General features: G+C 37.2%; 1 protein-coding gene across 1 annotated transcript; it reads left to right on the top strand.

Moving 5' to 3' along the window:
- The first annotated feature begins 319 nt into the window (after nucleotides 1-319).
- On the top strand, nucleotides 320-10,349 carry LOC123718116 (complex I assembly factor ACAD9, mitochondrial). Its single transcript, XM_045674508.1, has 9 exons — nucleotides 320-1,088; nucleotides 1,938-2,099; nucleotides 2,348-2,491; nucleotides 2,928-3,078; nucleotides 3,272-3,423; nucleotides 3,989-4,104; nucleotides 5,193-5,350; nucleotides 6,814-6,885; nucleotides 8,821-10,349. The coding sequence occupies exons 1-9, from the start codon at nucleotides 434-436 to the stop codon at nucleotides 9,032-9,034; spliced, it is 1,824 nt and encodes a 607-aa protein (XP_045530464.1). The 5' UTR covers nucleotides 320-433; the 3' UTR covers nucleotides 9,035-10,349.
- The last annotated feature ends 14,093 nt before the right edge of the window (nucleotides 10,350-24,442 follow it).

Here is a 24,442-nt window from a genome sequence, read left to right as displayed (position 1 = left end):
CAAAATGTGTACTTGTGTTATCGATACCAAATCACTTGATTTATAATAAAAAATTGAATGCATATAAACTATTAATTATATTTATACATACATTCCAGATTCGTAACAAATATAAACAGGTCAATAATATACAGTCTTTTTTCTTGGCCCTGTGATTTTCAGCCTTATTAGTCAGTTAGCTATTACTAAATCCTCTTAAGTTTAAATAACTACAGCTCGATACTTTAATTCGATTAACTAAATAAAAGTAAAACCCCTTCTGACTATTTACTTCACTTGACAATTGACATTGTTGTGTTTTGAATTTATGAAAGTTATGTATTAACCTATAAAATAATAAAGTTAGATTTTAAAAAGATAAAATATTGATTAAAAAAACATTATCTAATAATTAAATACGCTTAAGAAGCAGTTTCATTTTGAAGTCAAAACAATGAATATCGCAAGGAAATTAACAACAATTCCTTATAATGTGCGGAAAACTTTTTACAGAAAATTCAAAATTTCAGCAATAAACAGTGATACAGTTGAAGCAACTCTGCCAAAAGAGCAAGAAGAGAAGTTTGATTTTGAAGACTTAAAGGTGTTTGAGCGCACAGAACGAAGAAGCGCCAAAATAGAGCCGTTTATGAAAGAAGTTTTCGTATCGAAATTTAACCGCGACTTACTCGCTTTTCCGGAAATTTTGACTAAAGAAGAGGACTTAGCCCTTGAAAACAGGATAGCATTCCTCAAAAAGTCATTTTCTAACGCGAACAGTACAAAAGAAGAACGTAAAAACACATTAAGACGAGCAAGTATGTACGCGGCCACTGTAAATCTTACTAAGAACGGTTTAGCTGCTAATTATACAGAACTAATACGCTATTTAGAAATAATAGGAGCTGATTTAGAATTAGGACAAGCTATAAGCGAGCATTGGGTTGGTGTGACAGCTCTTTCACAAGGTTTATCAGCAGATGACTATACAGATATTATTGATGAAATAGTGTCTGGTGATGATACAATTAGTATTTGTATTAAAGAGAGGATGTCTGATAGATTGGCTCAGCCAGACTTCAGGACCACAGCTGAAATTGATGAGAAAGGTTTGTTAAAATAGTTTTCTTCCAAGTTACAAAAACCCTTAGGTAAATTATGAATGCTGGGCTTGGTAAATCTATAATGAAAAGAAACATAACTTCTACTAATGAAGATCACTAATAAAATTAAAAGATTATATAGTTCTAAAATATTTATTGGGAAGGAATCAAGAAAATTATTTTCATACTTGGGCAAGTTAGGGTGTAAAAGTTCTTTGTGAAAACATTTTGGTATGAACTTTAATGTTATATCCAAAAATAAACATTGTGTTTTAGTTTATATAATATCATATAAGGTATGCTTGCTTAAATAGTACTAGCGTTGATATTTTCTATCTAAAATTACAGTTAAAAAAATGATGTTGTGTCCAATACCTTGATATTCTTTGTTTAGGTTGTCTTCCTTAAAATGCCCATAACTATTTGTCTTCAATAAAATTTAATAAGACTTATTAACTTTTAATGTCAGTCAGTGACGTTTTTATTCATATACATCTCTTGTTAATTGTATTTAGGCTGAAAAACAGCATATTGTTTAGATTTTATTATGTTGAAAAAATTACTAAAACAGCTTTCTCTAAAAATAAAGCAAATATGTTGCTAGCTAAACTACTTACTAGCTAATGCAAGGGTTATGATTCAGGAGTTTCCCGTCTGGGGATAGGGTATCTCGCCAAATTCTTAATTCTTATTAAAGTTAACTATATAGGCTTGTACTAATATTGTGACATCTGTGTATAAAATAATTATAGCATAAAATAAAGCTATGAGTTTCCCAAAAATGGTACGACCATGTGGTGAAAGGTGTGTTAGTACTTAACTATTATTACATTTTATCAAATTTGTGATTTTCAGGTGTTTGGAGAATAAATGGGGAGAAAATTCAAATGAACAAAACTGGTTATATTCTTGTTTTGGCCATAACAGAGGGCACCACACTAAAAGCATTTCTTGTCCGACCTGGAGCAGAAGGAATAAGTTATAAGGACAATTTTATTACATTCTCCAATACGCCTGGTACGTATTGTGATTTTAACATAACAATTCATTTGAAATTTACCCGCTTTCATGCCAGCAAAGTTTCTTGCAAGCAAATCCTTGTTTTATGCCCTAAATTTGAGAACTATTTTTTTTACTAACACATTCATACCAAAGTGGCGTAATAAAATATACTTTAAGATATTTTGTAAAAATAATGCTATGTCGGGAACGGTTAAAAAGAGTTGTGTTAAAGATTTTAAGTTAATATGTGCAATTCATTACAGTTTTAGAATTGAACATTGCAAACGAAGCAATTCTAAGTCAGACATTAGGTACTAATCGCTTGCACACAGCAACACTGTGCAGGACTAGCTTACAACAGGCAACACAGGCTTGTATAGAGTATATTCGTCCACGGTTTATAAATGGTAAGTAATGTAGAAGATATGTTCTTGTTTTAATATTTTTGAACATTTCTACAAATCCCTTACAAATATTTTATTTTTTTATATCTCTGCCAAATGATTTGGATTTGTGGTTTCAACTACGGGGAACTTTTTTTTAAGATAGTAATAAGCAAACGAAAGCAAAGTTGCCTTAATAATAATAAAAAGAATAAAATAATAGTGAATTGCTGGTCTGTTTTTCTTCTTGGGAAGACCACTACTGTGTATCGAGGCAACTACTCAAAAAGAATTCCCAGTCTGAGAATTTGACCTAAAGCGATTCTCATCCCTGAGATCTCAACCGATTCTCGGTTGTACACATGGATTTTCTATGTGCTCATTTAACTAGGGAACCACGGAAGGCTTAGGGTGAGGGGTGTTGCACTATTTTTTTAAATTTTCAATTTGTACTTTACAGGCAAGCCGCTATCAGAATTATCAACAATCAGATCGACTATCGGTGAAGCTGTGTTATATATATACGCGATTGAAAGCGCCGAGTACTTCACAGCTGGTCTACTCGATGGCTTTATGGAACCTGATGCTGAACTGGAGATGGCTATGTGCAGGTAAAATGTTTTTTTTTTTATTTACATCATTTGTATAGGATCTAGTCACGGATAAATAGTTTGATATTATTATAAATTTAATTTTTATATCTTTGTAAAAATCATTTGTAATTGTAAAAATTATTTGTAAATGTAAAAATAATATAAATAGGTTAATTTTATCAACAATAAATTATTGATATTATTTTTTCAGAAATTTTATATCGCATCACGGGCAGCGTGTGCTGCTAAAACTTCTGGCGATACCAGGAGTCGAGAAGCAGAAAGACTGTCTCCGACTGCTGGAAAATATGAGGTCATTAACCCTTCGAGGGGAGAACGTCGAAGAAGTTAATATGTTTATAGGTTAAAAAATCTTATTATGTTTATATATGACCTATATTTAAAAGGCCGGTAACGCAATTGCGATCCTTCTATTGTTTAGGGTGTCCATGGGCGGTATGTAATTTCGAACCAATTCGACTTAGTAAAAGAAAAGCGCGTGCCAATATTAAAAAGGCCGGCAACACACTCGCGATCCTTCTGTGATTTAGGGTGTCCATGCGGTAGGTATTTCCGAACCAAATTGACTTAGGAGAACAAAAGAGCTTACCCATATTTAAAAGGCCGGCAACGCACTTGCGAACCCTCTGTCATTTAGGGTGTCCATGAGCGGTAGGTATTTCCGAACCAATTTGACTAAGTAGAACAAAAGAGCGTACCTAGCAATTTTTAAAAGGCTGCCAACGCACTTGCGAACCTGAGAGTTACTATTCATGCTTACTTAACATCAGGTGAACCTGCCCGTTTGCCATCTGTTCCATAAAAATGGCAATCGTGAGGAAACCAGCCTTAGACCCAAAAGGCTGATCCTTCGGCTATTGGAGAAATGATCACTGAGGCCCAGGTCTAAAGTTTTAAAACGTTTCAGCGTTGCACGGACTCCACCACGCCACCAAAACAATGGCTGATGAGATTAAGAAGATAAGGAATCCATTTTTTAATCCAACTTTCGTGTTCCAGAAGATTATTTCCAACAGGCATCAGGTGAGTGATGATTTAAAAAAAACTGAGCGCTACAACCTTTTTAGGTCTGGGCGTCAGGTTTCTGTATCTGTTTCATGATTTGTCAATCTAATAGGCAAGTAGGTGATCAGCTGTGCCTGACACTTTTTTCTGATCCTTAAATTAAAAATCTCGGAGTAACTTTAACAATCTCAAAATAAAATCTCGGAGTTATATTAGCAATCTATGAGTAACTTTAACAATCTCAAAATAAAATCTCGGAGTTATATTAGCAATCTCTGAGTAACATTAACAATCTCAAAATAAAATCTCGGAGTTATATTAGCAATCTCTAAGTAACTTTAACAATCTCAAAATAAAATCTCGGAGTTATATTAGCAATCTCTGAGTAACTTTAACAATCTCAAAATAAAATCTCAGAGTTATATTAGCAATCTATGAGTAACTTTAACAATCTCAAAATAAAATCTCGGAGTTATATTAGCAATCTCTGAGTAACTTTAACAATCTCAAAATAAAATCTCAGAGTTATATTAGCAATCTATGAGTAACTTTAACAATCTCAAAATAAAATCTCGGAGTTATATTAGCAATCTATGAGTAACTTTAACAATCTCAAAATAAAATCTCGGAGTTATATTAGCAATCTATGAGTAACTTTAACAATCTCAAAATAAAATCTCGGAGTTATATTAGCAATCTATGAGTAACTTTAACAATCTCAAAATAAAATCTCGGAGTTATATTAGCAATCTATGAGTAACTTTAACAATCTCAAAATAAAATCTCGGAGTTATATTAGCAATCTATGAGTAACTTTAACAATCTCAAAATAAAATCTCGGAGTTATATTAGCAATCTCTGAGTAACATTAACAATCTCAAAATAAAATCTCGGAGTTATATTAGCAATCTCTGAATAACGTATTATTTGTATTTATGTCTATGATAATAAAAGAAGTTTATTAAACTTTGTCTAATTTAACTTTATTTAACCGATTTCTGTAAAGATGCGTATAGTAGATCATTTTTCGAAAAATAAGGTCATAAAGAAGTTTCACTTCTTTCGTGTGTACACTAGTACACGCATACATTTGATATAATTAACAGGAGAAAGACGATCCTAAACTGGATTTATACTTGTCCGAACACCTTCACCCGAGTCTGAAGCCACCATCAGAGAGCCTGGAGTATTGTGTCAAACGCATGCGCTTCGTCACTGAGGCCATTATGTCGAGGCATGGCTTGGAAGTCGCAATTGCATACACGTAAGTGCAATCACTAATAATAATAATACATTTAATGAAAGCTCTACATAATACTTCTTAGCTGTATTAATTTGTTTTGTATTCTTTAATGATATGTATTAAAAAATATATTCTGTTATTTAAAAAAATTAATTATTTCCATTTGGTTTATCTATTAATTAGTGATTTTTATTACAAATTATAAACTGTTTATTACTTTAAAAAATGATACTTCTCATTTGTATTGTATTAAGGTACTTCAATGTTTTAATTAATGGTGTGTATTAAAAATTGTAATACTTCCAATCTGTATTGTATTACGATTATTAATAATTTTTTTTAGACTGTGTTTATAAATTATTTTTAAAATGTAGAAAAGATTTTATACTTCTCTTTTGTATTGTATTAAAGCATCGTTTCTTAACTATTTTTAAGTCGCGTCCCACGAAAAGGCCAAAAATTTACGTAAAAGTATTGCCACCCCGTCATTCTAAAATTACAATAATATGTACATAGCCTGCTATTTTAAACGAATCTTTTGAACCTATATGTAGTTTGTATTTGTTATTTTCAATATACCCCCTTTTAAAACCCCCCCCCCCCCCCCCCCCCCCAAGGGTCGCGACGCTTGAGTAACGATGTATTAAAGTAATTAATTAATACTTCTCATGTTTGTATAAAGGTAATAAATTAATGCTGTGTATAAAAAATATAGACTGTATTAGTGGGGATTTTTGACAAGATTAATAAAAATCAATATTTAATTTTGACATATTTTACACAGATTACATTCAATAATACGTGGATAACACTGAAAATGTTTAGAACTAGCCAGTTAGAAACATTGCTAATAAAAACTTTTTGAATTTCAATTTTAGAATTCTTTGGTAACCTAATGTAGTATATTGCATTCATTTGTCATTTGTATTTGTGATTTGGCGGCAAATCCAAAACTCTTATTACACGTGAAAATGAACCTAACGCGAGAAAATTTTCGGTCAATGATTTATTATGAGTTTCGTTGTGGTCTTACTCAAGAACAAAGCTATGATAGGCTGCGATTAGCATTTCTTCATGAAGCCTCATCTCTTGCCACGATTTACAATTGGTTTAACGAGTTCAAGCGTGGACGTAGCAATCTCAATGATGATCCGCGTGAGGGACGTCCTTTAACAGCGACTACCGAAGATAACATCAGTGCTGTTCGAGTAGAGGAAGATAAGAGAGTGACCTATCAGCAGATACGGGCAAGCCATAGAAGAGACCCCTAAGGAAGAATGGGCCCACTGCTTTTCTCAGTGGTTCCATCGAATGCGATGATGTGTAGGGAGGAACGGAGATTGCTTCGAAAAACAATAAAAGTATTGGCAACTTTCTACATTCAGCCATTTTTCATTTTCTAAACATTTTCAGTGTTACCTAGGTAATTTATATTTCATGGTTTGGTGCGTATTTGATTTTTAATTAATTAATTATTTGTTCAGGGAGTTGAATCGGTTCGCTGAAGCTGCAACTGAAATATTGGTGTGTTCTGCTGTCCTGGCGAGAGCTTCCAGGTATGTTAATTTTCATTAATTTGACTGATAATGATACTATATGATTCATGTTTAGTACTAATGAGATGAAGGATGATGGCCAGTTCGTTCTTAACGGGATCCCCCTCGACCAGTATAACCCTTACTGGCTCTAAGGTACCAGTAAAGATTTTTGGAATAGAATTTTACTGTTGGCCTGAAGGGTCTTGAGAGGGATTTTACGCGTCTCCTGCGAGACTGGGACCTCGATTCGGGGTGTGGTGAATCGCCTGAAGGGCAGGACGGAAGCTCACTGGACCTCGCCTTCCCTGGTGAAGATGGACTTTACCCTTATATCAGATAAGCTGTTGCTAGGTATATTATATACCTACCAACAGGTAATGGGTTTAAGCCTGGTGTGTGGACGCCAACATCATCCATTGGACTGTACTAGGGAGCTCCAGGTCTTGATGGAGATCGATGTTCCTAACGTAGAAGCCCGCCTGTAGCTGTTGGTTATGGGAGTCGGCACAATGTGCGAAGGTCATGCATGGTCGGACACCGTGTCATAATGTGTCTAAGGGAGATGGGACTTTTATTTAGGAGGAAATTGAGACGAGAGGACAAAAAAGGTGTCTACCTGCAAGCGGTGGCTATGTGATTACGGAAGTGCTGCTATCGAGCCTGACCTTTTCTTTCTACGGGATGGCTTGGGATACGAGGTTGGGCGAGAGCACCAGGGTTGGCCCTGCCAAGGAGAACTGCGACGCTCTTCTTCGAAGCCTCATTTCCGATACCATTTGCCTAGCGACATACTTGTCGTGTCCACGATGACACCCTCTTTGTGGGTGGTATAGGAAGCGGTGTCATCGGCATAAAGGGATGGTGACTCAGGTCGGGTAGTTGCAGGTATATATGCTTTGTTGGAGATACTTCGCTACCGCGTTTTAACTTGTGACGTCATCAGCTAAATCCTCATTTAAAGTGCCCTCATTATCTTGCAAGATTATTGTGGAGGAACGATGGTGGACTGTGCCTCCTTTAAGAGAGAATGCTCAACAAGGGCCTCCGGGCCAGTCAGTTGTCGTCTTCCTCGCTTTCACCCACGGGTGGCGCCGGGTACAACGTCGGGGTGGCCTTTGTGTCGGGCCTAGAGCTGCCCCTGACCTGTAAGTGCTGTGGAGCATCCTCGCTCTGTCAGCGCTCGTTTATGCTGGCGTTGGTAAAGTCGAAATGTCGTAGTTTATATATATATTTTTTAAGGGAATCTCCCTGTTGGCCTTAAGGGCCTTTACATCTCAGCTCGGGCTGTTTTGGCGAGCGTAACTCGGCCAGAATGGCGATTTATCCCGCGGCTAGCGCAAGGGAGTCCTCCTGTGAGACTCGAACCTCGGCTTGGGCCGTCGCGGGGTGCTCTCCTGAAGGGCAGGACTGAAGCTCACTGGAGTGAGCGAAGTGCAAAGTAAAGGTCCTCGCCTTCCCGGTGAAGGCGGTTTTTTACCCTAATCTGTGTATTTTTATTATTATAGGCCGCGCGGGCGGCTTTTATTGTAGTTTATCAATGTTGCTTTCTTCCGCGTTTGTACCCCCGCGGGTGGCGCCGGGAGCCCCGTTACGCTCAAGAGCTTGCGGGGGGTATCTGTTCGCGCCCCGCTCAACGGCGGAGCGGTCTTTGTGTTGGGCCTGGAGCGGCCCTAGGTCTCGTAGGTGCTGTGGAGCATCCTCGCTCTCGCAGCACTCGCTGGTGTAGATGTTTGTCAATGGGGCTGGGAAGCCCCCGCGACGGCGGTAACTTTTAGTTTATATGTGGGTTGTAAGGTATATATGCTTTGATGGAAATACTTCGATAGCGCGTTTTATCGTGTGACGTCATCGCAGTTTGTAAGCCCAGATTGTAGATGTCGCTACACTAACTTAACTAAGAAATAACTAATAACATATGATTATTTTTAAACTAATTTAAATTACTCTTTTCAGATCTTACTGTATCGGACTGAGAAATGCGGAGAACGAAATGAAGTTGGCAGCGTGTTATGTCGAAATGTCTAAAGCTAGGGTCAAAACTCTTTTATCTGAAATTATTGATGGGGAGTACCTCAATTTAGACCATTTTCGGGTGCAATTTGGTCGGAAATATCTGGATACGAACGAAAATTTGACGGAGAAGCCTACTGCTAGGGTGTTTTGGTAGAGAAATTAATAAAAGTAGTCGTCATTTAAAAATTTATTAAAGCGCCATCTATCGAACGTAACTGTAAACTTTAGATACTTAGATTTACAGATACCCAGGTTACAAGGATTGGGAAATCAAATTTGAATCTAGTTTCAAGAGTTGTGAAACCATTTGTCTGCATTTTGACATTTGACAGCGCTCAAGACTGGGTTTTGACGTTAGATATAAATATGAGCTGGAAACGTTTCAACGCCATCTCTGATAGATATTGTGAAATTTAGTTATTCAGATATTAGTAATAAATATATTACAATAATGGTTTTTCAATTATATACAGTTATCCCTCTTATAACACAGTTACGCGTTGTAGGAGTATTACCGCATAACGCGCTTATATAACCCCATGCAACGTGAAATTCCCGCGTTATGTTAAAGAATATCCGTGTTAGGGAGCGTTCAAGTATTACGTAACGAATTTTGGGGGGGTGGGGATGGTAACCTCTTGTAAAGATGTGGGGCGGGGATTGAATAACGCGTTATTGATAATATTATTTTCGACTTTCCAGTAGTTTACATCACATAATGGTAACTTTTAGGCATAAAGAGTCACTGGGGGTGGTCACGAAACGTTTTACTATTGTATACAGAAACGTTACGGTTCTTATCATGGGGGGGGGATAATCTCCAAAAATTGCGTGTCGTAATACTTGAACGCTCAAAGTACTTAAATCGCGTAATATGAAAACGCGATATAATGGGTTTACTTGGGTTGTCTTTAGCGCCATCTATCAAGTTGTATTGTAAATTAAAACATCAGGAATGTACAATAAAGTATCAGATATCATATAAAATCATAACTGCAACGCCATCTTTCGAGTTTATTTGTAAACTAAACTCCTACATTATTCATTAGAATTTTTTTAAGTTATATTATAAATTACTGGTTTATAATAAATATATTAGCATAAAAAACTTTGTACTTTGTTCATATTGTGTATATTGTCTTCAGCGCCATCTATTGGATATTTAAATCATAAAATACATACAATAACTTTCGATCCATTCGAACTTAGTACCTAGAGAGCGCATTTCATAACCCAATTGTACTATTTACGCTATCAAAATATGTTTTTAGTAACAAAAGTAGCTTAAATGGAATGTTTATTAAAAATTGCTGACCAATCAATAATCCAACAGATTTTTCTCTTTACTTTAATCAAGTATATCCTATAAATCTACAATATAACATTTACACGTTTTAAAAATACGAAGTTTTAATAAGATTATAAGTTTTATTTGAATTGTCAACATTTTGGTATTTTGCACTTAGCTGCATTTGCATGCCCCTGAGGGGCATTATTAGAAATAAAGAGTATTTTAGTTATTTGTTAATAAAAAAATATAAATTTGTTTTATTTAATTTCTCTGTAATAAACAAGTCAGTCAATTGACTGTGTACTTATTTTTCCTTGTCTCACGTTACTGATAAATAATACGACTATAAACTGGGATATATATACGTAATCTTGCCATAAATACTGAAACAAAGTAAAAAAAAATCGACTGCAAATAACATTTATTACTTTTACAGTGTATTAGTTTTATACATAAATATAAAACAATTTAAAATATAAAACTTTCCAAGAGAAAATCCTTCATTGCCAATCGTACGGATTGTGTTAGGGACTCCAAATTATCATGGCGTTTAGAGCAAGCCGTACTCTGTTAAACTGAATGAAATCATAATCCAGCGGATTAAGATCGGGATTAAATGACGGTTAGTCTTCAGCTCTGATGGAGTCGGAAACGTACGTTTCCAACCAAGACTGCGTAGACCGAGCTTTATGCCCCAGCGCCGAGTCTTGCCGGAAGACCATTGAATGGTTGAACCTCGTCCGCGTTTCGACGACTGAGCGTTTTTCAAGGCATTTTTAGCCGTGCACCACCACTATGTGGAACAAGCTGCCCACTGATGACTGTAACAATTCTTAAAAGGCCGGCAACGCACCCACGAGCACTCTGGCGTTGAGAGTGTCCATGGGCGGTATCCCTTAACATCAGATGAGCCTCCTGTCGGTTTGCTCCGTTCTAATAAAAAAAATGGTGTTTAAGGGGCTACTTTCTCTAACTTGTGGCGTCGTTTTGATACCTTTTTCATAAAAGTATTTTTTTTTTGAGAATGGAATCTCGCTGTTGGCCTTAAGGGCCTTTACAGCTCAGCTCGGGCTGTTTTGGCGAGCGTAGCTCGGCCAGAATGGCGTTTTATCCCGCGGCTAGCGCAAGGGAGTCCTCCTGTGAGACTCGAACCTCGGCTTGGGCCGTCGCGGGGTGGTCAATCGCCTGAAGGGCAGGACGGAAGCTCACTGTAGGGAGCTCCAGGTCGTGGTGGAGGTCGACGTTTCTCACATAGAAGGGCGCACCGGTCGAGATTCTCATGAATCGCGACTGAAGCACCTGTAGGCGGTGGATATGGGAGGGGGCACAATGCGCAAAGACTACGCTAGCGTATGTCAAGCACGGACGGATGCAGGCCTTGTTCAGGGTGACCTTGTGTCTGAGAGACATGTGACTCCTTTTATTTAGGAGGAAATGGAGGCGAAAGAGGACAAAATAGGCCTTTTTGCGAACGGCGGCTATATGCTTCCGGAAAGCTCTTTAAAGCTTTGAGCTTATATACGGTCAAATTGTTTGTTAAAATGTTGGTCACTTGTAAAAAAAACTCGTCGATAAACAGAAAAAATTATGACCAATCTTTGCGTATCGCTTCAGTAGTTGTTTCGGTTTTACCACACTATTATTTTAAAAATATCAGTTAAGACATGAGTATGTCTCTTATTGGCTACAAGTCCTAAGTCATCTTTTAAACGACGCGACATGGTTGTAGGTGTTAGCCTAATCTCCCGAAAATCTTTTGGTTACAGCAGGATTTCTTCGAATTCTTTCCCTTACTGCTTTGAGCACCTTTTCGTACGAACACTACGTGGACGGCTAGATCTTTTTCCGTCACAAACTCTCGTTGGGTCTCGTTGGGTCTCGTTGTATCTATTTATAGCTCGGTACACAAGCATTTTACTAATACCAAGCCTATGGAGAGTTTTAAATTGCAATTGCTCCATAGGATGCGATTTGGTTCTCTTTATCATGACACTCCATTTTAATATCGCAATATATTCTATAATGTATTGGCGCCATATTAGAATACCAAATAAACAATGATATAAAAATGTCAGATTCTAAATTGAAATCTAATATTTTGTTAATTTTCAATTGTAACAGTTTTTATGGCCAGACATATATATATTAAATAATTTCTCAAAAAAACGGAAGAATAAACATATACATTTAATAAGTAATTGTCAAATTGATTCAATTGAAATTGAAATGCGCGCCAATAAATTTTGAGTCGAAAGTGACAAAATGGCGGTCTGAGTTGAAGGTCACGAAATTTACTCACGTCTTCAAGTAGCTTTATAGTTCCTGCCAAAAAAGGCAACGCGTAAAACGAAACCACGTGAGGGACGACCAATCGCTTTTAATAAGGATTTTAAAGCAGGGATTGTCATTGAAACGCAGAATTACGATCGCAATGTGGATTAGAAATAATTTTAGATCGATCGAGTATCAGTCCGGTCATTAGGCGGTAGACAATATTCTTTATGCGGATAAACAAAGTGCGTCAGCTTTTCTTCGTTTGTATTTCTTTTGGTTGTAAATATACAGTATTTACAATATTATTAACCTACATAATAATAATTAAAAATTGATAAATATAAAATTAAAACGAATTGAAAAAGCCCCTTCTGCTTTGTACCTTTAACGCTGGCAACATTTCCTCGCTGTATTGCGATACTTATTCCGAAGGAAGCACCAGCTCTGGAGTCACCGGTACTATCTACCGAGTGCCAACTTAAATCTTTAATAAGCCTCCGTGCTCTTGTAACCCAGAGGACGAGGAAAGACTTATATTTGAAACGTTCATTATTTTCCGCCTACTCTGTGCTTTTTTGGATCCCATACCAAACCCTTCTCAACCCAAATTTTTACCTTTTTTATTTTTCCCTCATTATTTAAGTGTTGGATATCATTTGTTTAGTCTTATAATGTATTAATAGTGAATAAATAAACACTATATGTATTTACTACGACGCAGTAGCGTAAATAAAACATAGAACTATCAATGAATGTGTATAATAAACATATAGACACAATGTATTCTTTGTTGATTATAAAAACGATATGTAGCGATGTTATACTTTTTAGTAGACATTTATCACTCATCGACATTTACGAAAACATTTCCCAAGAATGTTATTGTAAGTATTACATTAATTTTAATATAAATTAAAAGGTTTAAGGCATTAAGAGTGTCCATGGGCGATATCACTTAACATCAGGTGAGCCTCCTGCCCGTTTGCCCCCTGTTATTTTAGTACCAATTCAGAAAAGGCCGGCAACGCACTCGCGAGCACTCCGGCATTGAGTGTCCATGGGCAGCGGTATCACTTAACATCAGGTGAGCCTCCTGCCCGTTTGTCTTAGTAGGTACTACTATATATTTTACTGATTTTTTTTATAGTGACGCCCTACAACGAAGTTCTCCATTACTATTGTTGGTTCTATCGATGCATAAGAATGGTGCTGATGCATTCTGGGACGTTGGGACCAGCACACCATTCCCCTTACGTCTTGACAAGTTGGGTCGCACCAGCTTCTTCCGATGGCAGAAAGCGGAGTCAACGTATATGGCGTTCTCGAAACCAATTCTGGACTGGAATGACGAATATAATAGGTTTAGGCTGAGGGTCGTGGCTGGGATTTCTATTGGTAATTAGAAGACTGCTTTGTTATTTTTCCCTTTTAAAGTTCTATTGGTGACTCTTGCTGACTTGTCCACGGCCTTTGTTCAGACTGAATGCACTCACACTACGATGGACGTCCGATAGTCTAGAGTTTCTATAGTATTTTTTCTGTACAGTGTCAGAAACACGTTCTTATTGCTGGTGTCCTTTGGATTTCTCTTTTCATTTAACGGGGTTGTGGCGAATATTAATGCCACTCAACCAGCGTCAGTAATTTCGGACACGGGCGCGATATGTGGAGCCTGCAGCCAGTCGCAACGTGAGCAGCGGACCAATTTTGCCAGATCACGGGAGTTCCCCCTAGATTTAGGGGTTTCTCAACAGAGTTAGGGCAAGAATAGGAGGAAAGGAAACTGTATTTGGGGTGTTCTTTAAATTTCCCCTAAAAATCCCCCCAATACGATGTATTTGTTATATAACTATTATAACTATATAACTATTATAACTATTATATATCACGTTCCTGATTTTGGAACAAAATTGAAGTACGAACACATCGTATTCGTATCGTTATCCTTACTAATTGTATATATTCGTTTAACCAAAACCCGAATAAAACTTGAACCTGTCAATCCATTTTCTATTTACTTTGCGTAATGCCTTTCATTTCCCAACAATCCCAACGTGACCGCCGCAAAAGAATCACGCTATGTTCTATGCCCCCATCCACTTGGTGAGGGCATGGTCGGGGATTTTCTCACCACTGCAGCGCGACTGTAGCGCTGCAGCGGACTCTGGACAAATTGCGAAATTAACTATCAAACGTAGAAGCTGTGCGCGCGAATACGATTTACTCCTTGCATCTTATAATTCCTCCCTTCATTCATTTCGCTTTTAACTTTGTTCCTTCTGTGCTAATTTCAATATAAGTATTTAAGACCTTAAGATGATTCTTTTTCCTTCTTACTGTCTAGCCTTGAAACTTTTATTATATGGTGTTCGCCAAGCAGCTATAGGGTCTACGGGCATAAGGCTTACTGATGTTAAGTGATAGCGCATGGATATCTTCAATGCCAGAAGGTTGATAGCCTTTTAAGATGTGGTACGCTCTTTTCTTGAAGGGCCCCCAAGTCGAATTGGTTTGATGATTTCGTACGGGCGTGAATAAAGGGACAATCGATTCCTGAACAATTATTGTAAGTATAAGAATTAACTGTGTTAGGATTGTTTGAAACGTTGGAACTGTTAGAAGTTCTTGGTTTTGATTACCTGCAGCTGAGTTTTATCATCGGACTTCGAGACAGAATACAAAATTCTACTCTTATTACGGCGTCCAAAGTTGACGCCGACTGAGCAGTTTTAAGGCATGGCCAAGTACCAGCTGCCCACTGATGTGTTTCCTTCCTTCAAGAAAAGAGCGTACCAATCCTTTATAGGCCGCACTGGAGAGCCTTCTGCTAAAGTCGAAATCATTTATTCATATAGGTAACACAATGTACACTTATGAACGTCAAAAAAGAAATACACAAATTCAAATTTTACATTTACTGCCAGTTCTCTAATCTCCGACGTAGAACAAAGAGAAGAACTGGCAAAAAACTCTCCGCCACTCTTTTTAATCGCCAAGATATTTTTTCTACAAAACTTTTGTAAGCTGCAACCATTACACCATGTTCCACATGATATCTTAAGTAATTAATAATAATACAATAAATTAAAAACAAAGATTTGTCTCAGATTGTCAAAGATCCTCTATCAGCAACAGGCATGGTGAAATAGGACTTACATTCTCGTGGGAACAACACGCAAATATATAGTCTGGCAATATGAGTGTCAATGGGTGGTATCACTTAACATTTGGTGAGCTTCCTGCTCATATGCACCCTGTTGAAACGACAAGACTCTTCTTTTTCAACACCTCTCTTCTACCAAGGGAACCAATTTCTAACTACCATATGTCCAAAGCTACTTGGAAGTCTTCCAGCCGCTTTATTACTTTCTTTTGTCAACTATGGACGCTGCTTCTGGGTACTTCCCTGGACGACCTCCAATTGCTTAAAAAGGAATATACTCCACCTATCCACTAAAATGGTTGCCTATGAGCTGCGATGACTGCCCTTTGGGGGTTACTTACTCGAGTTTCTCCCCCTATGCTGTATATAGAAAATTTAGGTATTAAATTAAGCTCTATTTTCAGACATGACCCCACTCTCAACTGCTGCAATACTCAACAATCGAATATTGCTGACGTCTGCCAATTTCCTGATGCCTCACATACACAGGCAGACAGACCTTCGTATCTGGGCTTTAGGGAAAACTGGGTATTACAACACACCCTATCGTTACCGAGTTTGGCGGGTCTGGCGTTTATTCAGCGCAAGCGCGAATCCCGAACACCAGCACGGGCCGAGGGGAGAACACACCCCGCGACACGATGTGGCGATTATCTTCACCCGGGATCAGATGTTCGTGTTCTGGAAGCCGTCCAACGCTGAACAGTATCCGTACCAGGCATGGCTGATCTATCCTCACTGGTCGATAATTAACACAAAAACTGATAATGATAAACTTCTCTTCGCTGGGTCAGGCTACGAGTATATGGAACACGTTCGGGAGAACTACAAAATATTCTTCGCCCTCCCCAATGAAGAAGATATTGTTGACTGTTCGAAATATATACCCAAGTTTTGGGGAAAGTTTATATGCTTCAAGAATGTAATGAGGTTCTCTGGGGTACAGAACGGTGGTCCACTATTGCTAGGGTCGCATCTTCTTGGGGTTGGTTGCTTCGAGATACGCGTCAATGAGGATAGGATCCTTGTGTTCACCGATTTGAGATACTACGTCCATATTATACGACAAGTGGCAGAACTCAAGGCCCATCAGTATTATGAATATGCGTATCCCCAGTGGGGGATTTATTATGGATACTTTGGTTCTATATATGGGAACTCTCCCAGAATTCCCGAAATCTACACTCCGTGGTGGGTGAGAATAGATCACCTTGGCTAATCCGTAGTGTATAAGATGTTGAATAAATTATTAAAAAAACACTTTATTGTTGATATCAACCCACACAAAACATCTAAACTCGAATTTATTACATTCCAACATTTCATTTGCATGTAATAACTTTGATATCTTGGAGGGGACGGGCCTTGTTATGGGATAATAATTATATCTTTGGTACATAAATGGTGGTACTATATAAAGTTGGCATATTCTGCCACACATTGCGTGCAAAATGTGCAAAGGAATATATAGAAGTTTCATTATGAGTCATATCATTATAGTACATCAGAGTTTCACGCAAATTAATAGAATATTTTTTACAAAAGTAGTACATATGAATATTGATTTCGAATTTGTATAATTAACTAAACATGCTTTATGATATACAACATTATTTATTTGTTTTTCTGGCGCGTATATAAATAGTTTTGTTGGCATTCCGACATGGGAACAGGCGAAAACATGCATTTTCAAACCACAAATAATTGGCGACTGTAATTATGTATTTTGTCAATATAATAACTACGATCGAATCATTTCTTTTATACGAGAATCATTTTTCTTACATCGTAACAAAAGTCATGATTGCTTAATATGGTGGTTAAGTATTCTTAAATTTTCTTTATTAATTTCTTCTTTCATAAGAACCTTTTCCTGACAATAACAAACACAACAAAGAAAGAATTAGCGAAATCGGTCCAGCCGTTCAGGCGTGATGCCGTGACCAAGGGGAATGGGGATTCATTTATATATTTATATAGATTAAACTGGTTTTATTATTATTCATTTATTTATAAGCAATCTTACAGCTAACACATATCCAAATTATAAAAAAAAACACATAGACAAATACAAAGCCAAAACAGATTGATAAACAAAATATTAGGTCCTTAAATATGAAATTGGCGTTTTGTATAGGAGGAACAAAAAGTCGAATATTTTTAAATATAGTATATTTAATTAATCAAAGTATGAACCATTGTTTTCTATGCACTTTTGCCATCTCATAGGTAGTTCATTGATCCCTTTACTAAAAAAAAAACAGTCGCACGGGAATCAATACAATCTGTGAAGTCGATTTGGGCGGTCCATCTCCCCATCAGAGTTAAATTTTTTCCCTTGCAAGAAGTTGTCTAAATTTCGAAAAAAATGGTAATCTGTTGGAGCAAGGTCCGGGGAGTACGGAGGATGTCTTAGACATTCCAATTGAAGCTCTTCTAATTTGGTAGCCGTCTGTTGTGCAGTGTGTGGTCTAGCGTTGTCGTGAAGTAGCAGTGGCGTGGAGCGATTGACCAGCCTAGGTTGTTTAGCCGCTAGCTTTTCCATCATGGTTTGCAACTGCTGACAATAGACATCAGCCGTAATAGTCTGGGCAGATTTGACAAAATTGCAATGAACAATACCGGCACTAGTCCACCAAACGCTTACAAGTAACTTTTTTGGGGTTAATTTTCGCTTGGGGCAGGATTTGGCTGGCTGGCCAGGATCCAACCAGCGCTGAGCGCTTCCGATTATCGTAAAGAATCCATTTTTCATCACAGGTAATGATTCGGTTTAAATACCTTCATTATTGTGTCGGTTCAGTAATGTAACGCAGCAGTCGACGCGCGTTTGCCGGTTTGCTTCAGTCAATTCGTGAGGTACCCACCTTTCAAGCTTTTTAATCTTCCCAATTTGCTTCAAGTGAATTAAAACAGTTTTATCACTAACACCGCAGCCTGCAGCTAACTCGGACGTGGTTTGCGATGGATCCACTTCCACAATAGCCTTCAATACTTCATTATCAACTTGGGTCTCGGGCCGTCCACGGGGCTTGTTCTGCAGGTCGAAATTTCCAGAACGAAAACGTTGGAACCAAAAACGAACTGTGTTTTCTTTTGCAACATGACCGCCATACACATCATTCACCCTTCGAGTCGTTTCCGCAGCACTAGTGCCACGGCGGAACTCGTACTCGTAAATAATGCGATACTTTAAGTTTTCCATTTTGTAAAATGAGTGACGCAAACAGAAAAAAACAAATGAATGATGGTCATCGAAGCACAAATACATGAGCTACAGCGAAATAGCTGTACAAATTTGAATTTGGAATTCCTTTCCAAAGAGGAGAACTTCGTGATTAAAGTGGCCAGTACGAAATACGCCAATTTCATATGTAAGGACCTAATATACGAAACAGAACATATACGTCCATTACATTAAAATATATAAAAAACTGAAAATATATAAATAAAGACTTTTTAAGACTGGTAAGGTGAAACATATCCTCATCTTAATTAGTGTCATAGTCAACATAAGCGAAATATATAACATAGTCTTTTGAAACAACATTTCAGTATCTTTTGAAAACTATCTATATTAAAAATAAAGATGTAAAGCTAGTCACACACATTCCATGGACTAAAAAATCCGAACACATCTAACAGACGTTTTGTATATACGCCAAAACGTAGGACTGTGTTTGGCCAACGCTTCTTTGCATTTTAGGGCCTCTTCCTTTAAAACAAAATCTCCCAATAAATTCTGATATAGTCAAACATAACCCTATGTGGGTTAATTAGTTATATATAATAACATAAATACACTAGCCGAATTGGATTTTGAATCTACAGAGGCCTTCGTAGGTCTTGGCATAACACAGCGCAGGCTTATAACCATTCTCAAATACATTCACACACACCCATTCACATACTCACATCATTCACGCTCAATATCTGTTTTTGATTAGGTGTGTTTAATTAGTTGTAAAATTAAAAGTACTTTGCTCAAAATATCTGTTTTAAACATACCATATACAACTGAATTCACCAACCAGATCAAGTGAAAGACTCATCCTCGAAACTGTACATAAGAGAGGCGCTGGACAGAAACTGGTGGAACCAGATAGTCCACTCCCGATGCTTCCTTGCTGACCACGTCAGACATGAGCTGCCGATTAAAGAGATTTACCACTGATCTAGTTACCCACGACAACATCTACTGAATTCACCATGGAGAGTGTTCAGTGGATTTGTTCGGAGTAATCTATTTCATCCTGCAGAAGAGCAATCTAAGCAGAAGCATTCGTGCAATCTATAATATAAAATTTAGGGAATCTCTGAAAGATATATTCAAGGAAATAAATATACCTTTCCCTCGCAATATATTTATAAAAATATTATGTATGTATACAAAAATAGTGATAACTATACTAGATTAGAACATAAGCACAATGATCATTAGATAAATTCAATTAATCAATAAAGCTTTTTATAAATTTGACGTATACTTAAATGATCCTAATCCTTGGGATTGAATTGCTCCAGTTCAAACAATTTGTATGACTCAATACTTTGCGATTAAAAAGAGTGGCGGAGAGTTTCTTGCCAGTTCTTCTTACCCGCTCTACGCCCTTGACTTGCGAATGTAAATTTACAATTAATTTCTTGTTTAGCTATATGAATAAATGACTACATACTACTATATGAATGAGAAACTTTTGACTTTGGGTTTATAATAATACATCCCAGAAACGATTCTAGATAGTAATTCTCATATGTTGCACTATGATAAACTTTGTATCGAAATTGTATTCGTTTTTGCAAATTAAAGAATTATCACTGATCTGCACAACCCTCGTAAAACGTTAATTAATCAATTAGCTTTTTATAAATTTGACGAATACTTTAATAATCCTTAATCATTTAAGTGTTCGTCAAATTCGTCAGTTCAAACTATTTCTATGACACAAAACTTGCCGATTAAAAAGATTGGCGGAGAGTTTCTTGCCAGTTCTTCTTGCCCGCTCTACGCCCTTGACTTGCGAATGTAAATTTACAATTAATTTCACTTCTTTTTGACGTTCATAAGTGTACTTGAATAAAGATATTTTGAGTTTGAGTTTGTTAATACTCGGAACAAACGCAGGCTGTAATTCTTTTTTTGGGAAAAGGGATACTCTTCTTTAATAATATCCCAGAGGCTCTTTTATCTCTGCCTTTCAATAAATTTAAGAAATGTATTAAAAAATTGTCTAGTTGGTTAAAGGACCTGGACAGTGCTGGACAGGCTACTTCTAATTAATTTGTGATATTTGTTTTTCAATAAGTGTTGTTTCATGATTTGCTGTTTTAAAAGAGTACCGAGAACTTTTTACGTCGGCTTTTTCGGCCTACACCCTTATGACGAATAAGTGATACCTGTATCTTATTATGTTCCATAATAAACATATTTTATTTTAATACCTGCAGCTGAGTTTCATCATCAGACGCAGGCACAAAATACCATCCGTATCATCTCGGCGTCTGTCGTTCCACAACTGAGCGTTTCTTAAGGCAGATTTTGAGCCACGCTTTTCTATGTGGAACCGTTAATTCGACTTACAGTTTTGCGGGCTTTCTGGCAGTGTGTGTCCGTAGGCGGCGGCTAGCGAGAGATGATGTTTGTCACAACGTATTTGTCATGAATAAAGTTTTTATTATTATAAACTAACACGGAAGAGTAAACAATGTATTGTATAATAAACATAAGTTTAAACAATGAAGATTGACATTTTATATAAAAAGAAATTCTTCAGTGAGTTGCCATTTAGTAGTTGGAAAGGTAGTGAATATGTTTTTGTAAGTATTTTGTTACTTATTAATCGACTTTACGAAATATATAATATATATGCGAAGCGAATTTTTGAAGTGAAACTTCTTTAGGTTGGAAAAAATTTACCGTCACATTTTACGGTTACGTTTAACATTATTCCGTTACGACCCATCTTTTAGTTGTCCGTACCACGTTCGATTCGAATATACTCGAAGCCAATAACAAAAATATATAATAACGATAACAATGATAGTAATAATTCCATTACAATTCATGAAATTCTGTAATAATATTAGTAGTAATATAGTAAAATGAAATAATTGTATTATTTTTATTCATGTCTATGATAATAAAAGCCTTTTGTTAAACTTTATCTAATTTAACTTTATTTATCAATTTCTGTAAAATTGTATATAGTAGATCGTTTTTCGAAAAATAAGGTCATAAAGAAGTTTCACTTCTTACGTGTGGACACATGTTTTTTCATCATTTCGAGATAAAATATCCTGGACATGAATGTAATAATAATAATAAACAGCACAAATATAAGAGTTTTTCTTACAACTTCCATGTTGTACCCTTTTGAGTAGAGACTCTTGGGCCGTGGGGTTCAAGTGCAAAGACGCTAATTAATGATTTAAGTTTGCGCCTGGTACATAGCACCGGTGTCCCCAGAGCTGGTGCTTTCCTCGCCCAACGAATATGTATGGCAATACAGCGAGGAAATGCTTCCAGCGTTAAAGGAACACTGCCACAGGGACCAAACTAACTAATTACTATGTAGGTTAAGATAATTGTAAATACTGTATATTTGATAATAATTAATAATAATAACAGAACGTTACGCAAGGCTTTAGCATGCGACTCTCATTTGTATCTTAGGTTTTGTGTGTTTTTGTATTTGCATGTTGTTCCCACGAGAATGTAAGTGCGTGCTTCTATTTCACCATGCCTGCTGTCATGTGGAACATGGTGTTATTTATGGTTGCAGCTCCTTACATACGTTGTGTAATATAAAAAAAAACTTGGCGATTAAAAAGAGTGGCGGAGAATTTATTACCAGTTCTTCTCTACCATTCTACGCTCTTGATTTGAGAACTGGCAGTAAATGTGAAATTGGAAGCATTTAATGTATATTTCTTTTTTATTGACATTTATAAGTGTACATTGTGTTACCTACATGAATAAATGATTTTTGACTTTGACTTTGGGTTCAAAACCAGGTTGTGCAGAAATGTCTATGTATGTCCACATTCTAGACTAGCTCGTTCTGTAAGGAAACTTTAGATTTAGCGGTATTTGAGTCACAGATGGCTGATCACTATTAGATTGACAAATCATGAAACAGATACAGAACGCTGGGGCCCACACCTAAAACGGTTGTAGCGTCACTGATGTGTTATGTACTTTCCCATTATATTAACAATTTGGTAAACGACAATATCATTCTATATTTTTAGATTAATCCTCTCGCTAGGTGTGCGTATGAGTGAAGCGTTCTGGGACGTTGGGACCAGCACACCATACCCCTTACGTCTTGACAAGTTGGGTCGCACCAGCTTCTTCCGTTGGCAGAAAGCGGAGTCAACGTATATGGCGTTCTCAAAAGGAAATATTGACTGGAACGATGAATATAATAGATTTCGTTTGAGCGTCGTCGCTGGAATTTCTATAGGTTTATATTTCTCCATATTGTAAGAGGAAAATTGCCTGCTGCAATAAAAATAACAAAACACATCTAAATATGTAGCTTTGAAGTGACTGGACATTACTCAAAAGGAGATATTGACTAGCCCACTAAATATTTATCTCGTTGCCTACAGTTGACTTAAGTTATATACAACCAAAACATATATAGCCAAAGACTCAATACATTCTGATCTCTAAGATATATATAATCTATTTTTTGAGAGCAGTGTTGACTTGGCTCAGCGTGCGACTCTCATTACTAAGATCGAACCTTAGCTGTGCACCAATGGACTAGACTGATCACCTACTTGCCTCACAAAACAAACGATCACGAAACAGATGTATAAATCTGCAGCCCAGACCTAAAAGGTTCTAGGGCCTCTCGTTTTTTAATTGTAATTTACGACAGCCGAAGATCACGGCAAATTTAGCACTATAATACTTATAAATATGTGTTTTCATTTCAGACGCAACTCCTCTGTCCACAGCTGCAATATTAAACCAACGTATTTTGCTGACATCCGCCAACTTCCTCATCCCCTACCTCCACAGACAGATGGACCTTCGCATCTGGGCTTTGGGCAGACTTGGCTATTACAACACACCATACCGTTACCGCGTCTGGCGTGTCTGGCGTATCTTCGCACCCAGCGCGAATCCCGAACACCAGCACGGTCCCAAAGGAGAGCATACACCCAGACACGACATCGCTATTATATTCAGCCTGGATCGTATGTTCGTCTACTGGAAACCGTCGCAAACTTCACAGTATCCTTATCAAACGTTTCTAATCCAGCCGCATTGGACAATCATCAACACACAGGTAGAAGAAGAGGACAAACTCCTCTTCGCCGGCTCGGGCTATGAATATATGGAGCACGTTCGGGAGAACTACAAAATCTTCTTCGCGTTGCCAAAAGAGGAGCACATTGTCGATTGTTCTAAATACCTACCGAAATTCTGGGGAAAGTTTATATGCTTCAAGAATGTAATGAGGTTTTCTGGGGTACAGAACGGTGGTCCACTATTGCTAGGGTCGCATCTTCTTGGGGTTGGTTGCTTCGAGATACGCGTCAATGAGGATAGGATCCTTGTGTTCACCGATTTGAGATACTATGTGCACATTATTAAACAAGTAGCGGAACTGAATTCCCATCAGTATTATGAATACGCATATCCCCAGTGGGGGGTTGACTATGGATACTTTGGTTCTATATACGGGAACGCTCCCAGAATTCCGAAGCTGTATACGCCGTGGTGGGTCAAGGTGGATCATCTTGGCTAACATTTCGTAACTCAAGAAGAGAATTGATGCAAAACCCGAAAGACTTAATAATTTATTTAAATATAAATA

The sequence above is a fragment of the Pieris brassicae genome, chromosome 14 (genome assembly GCF_905147105.1).
Source record: "Pieris brassicae chromosome 14, ilPieBrab1.1, whole genome shotgun sequence".
Taxonomy (NCBI): Eukaryota; Metazoa; Arthropoda; class Insecta; order Lepidoptera; family Pieridae; genus Pieris; species Pieris brassicae.
This window is presented reverse-complemented; position numbering and strand designations above follow the sequence as displayed.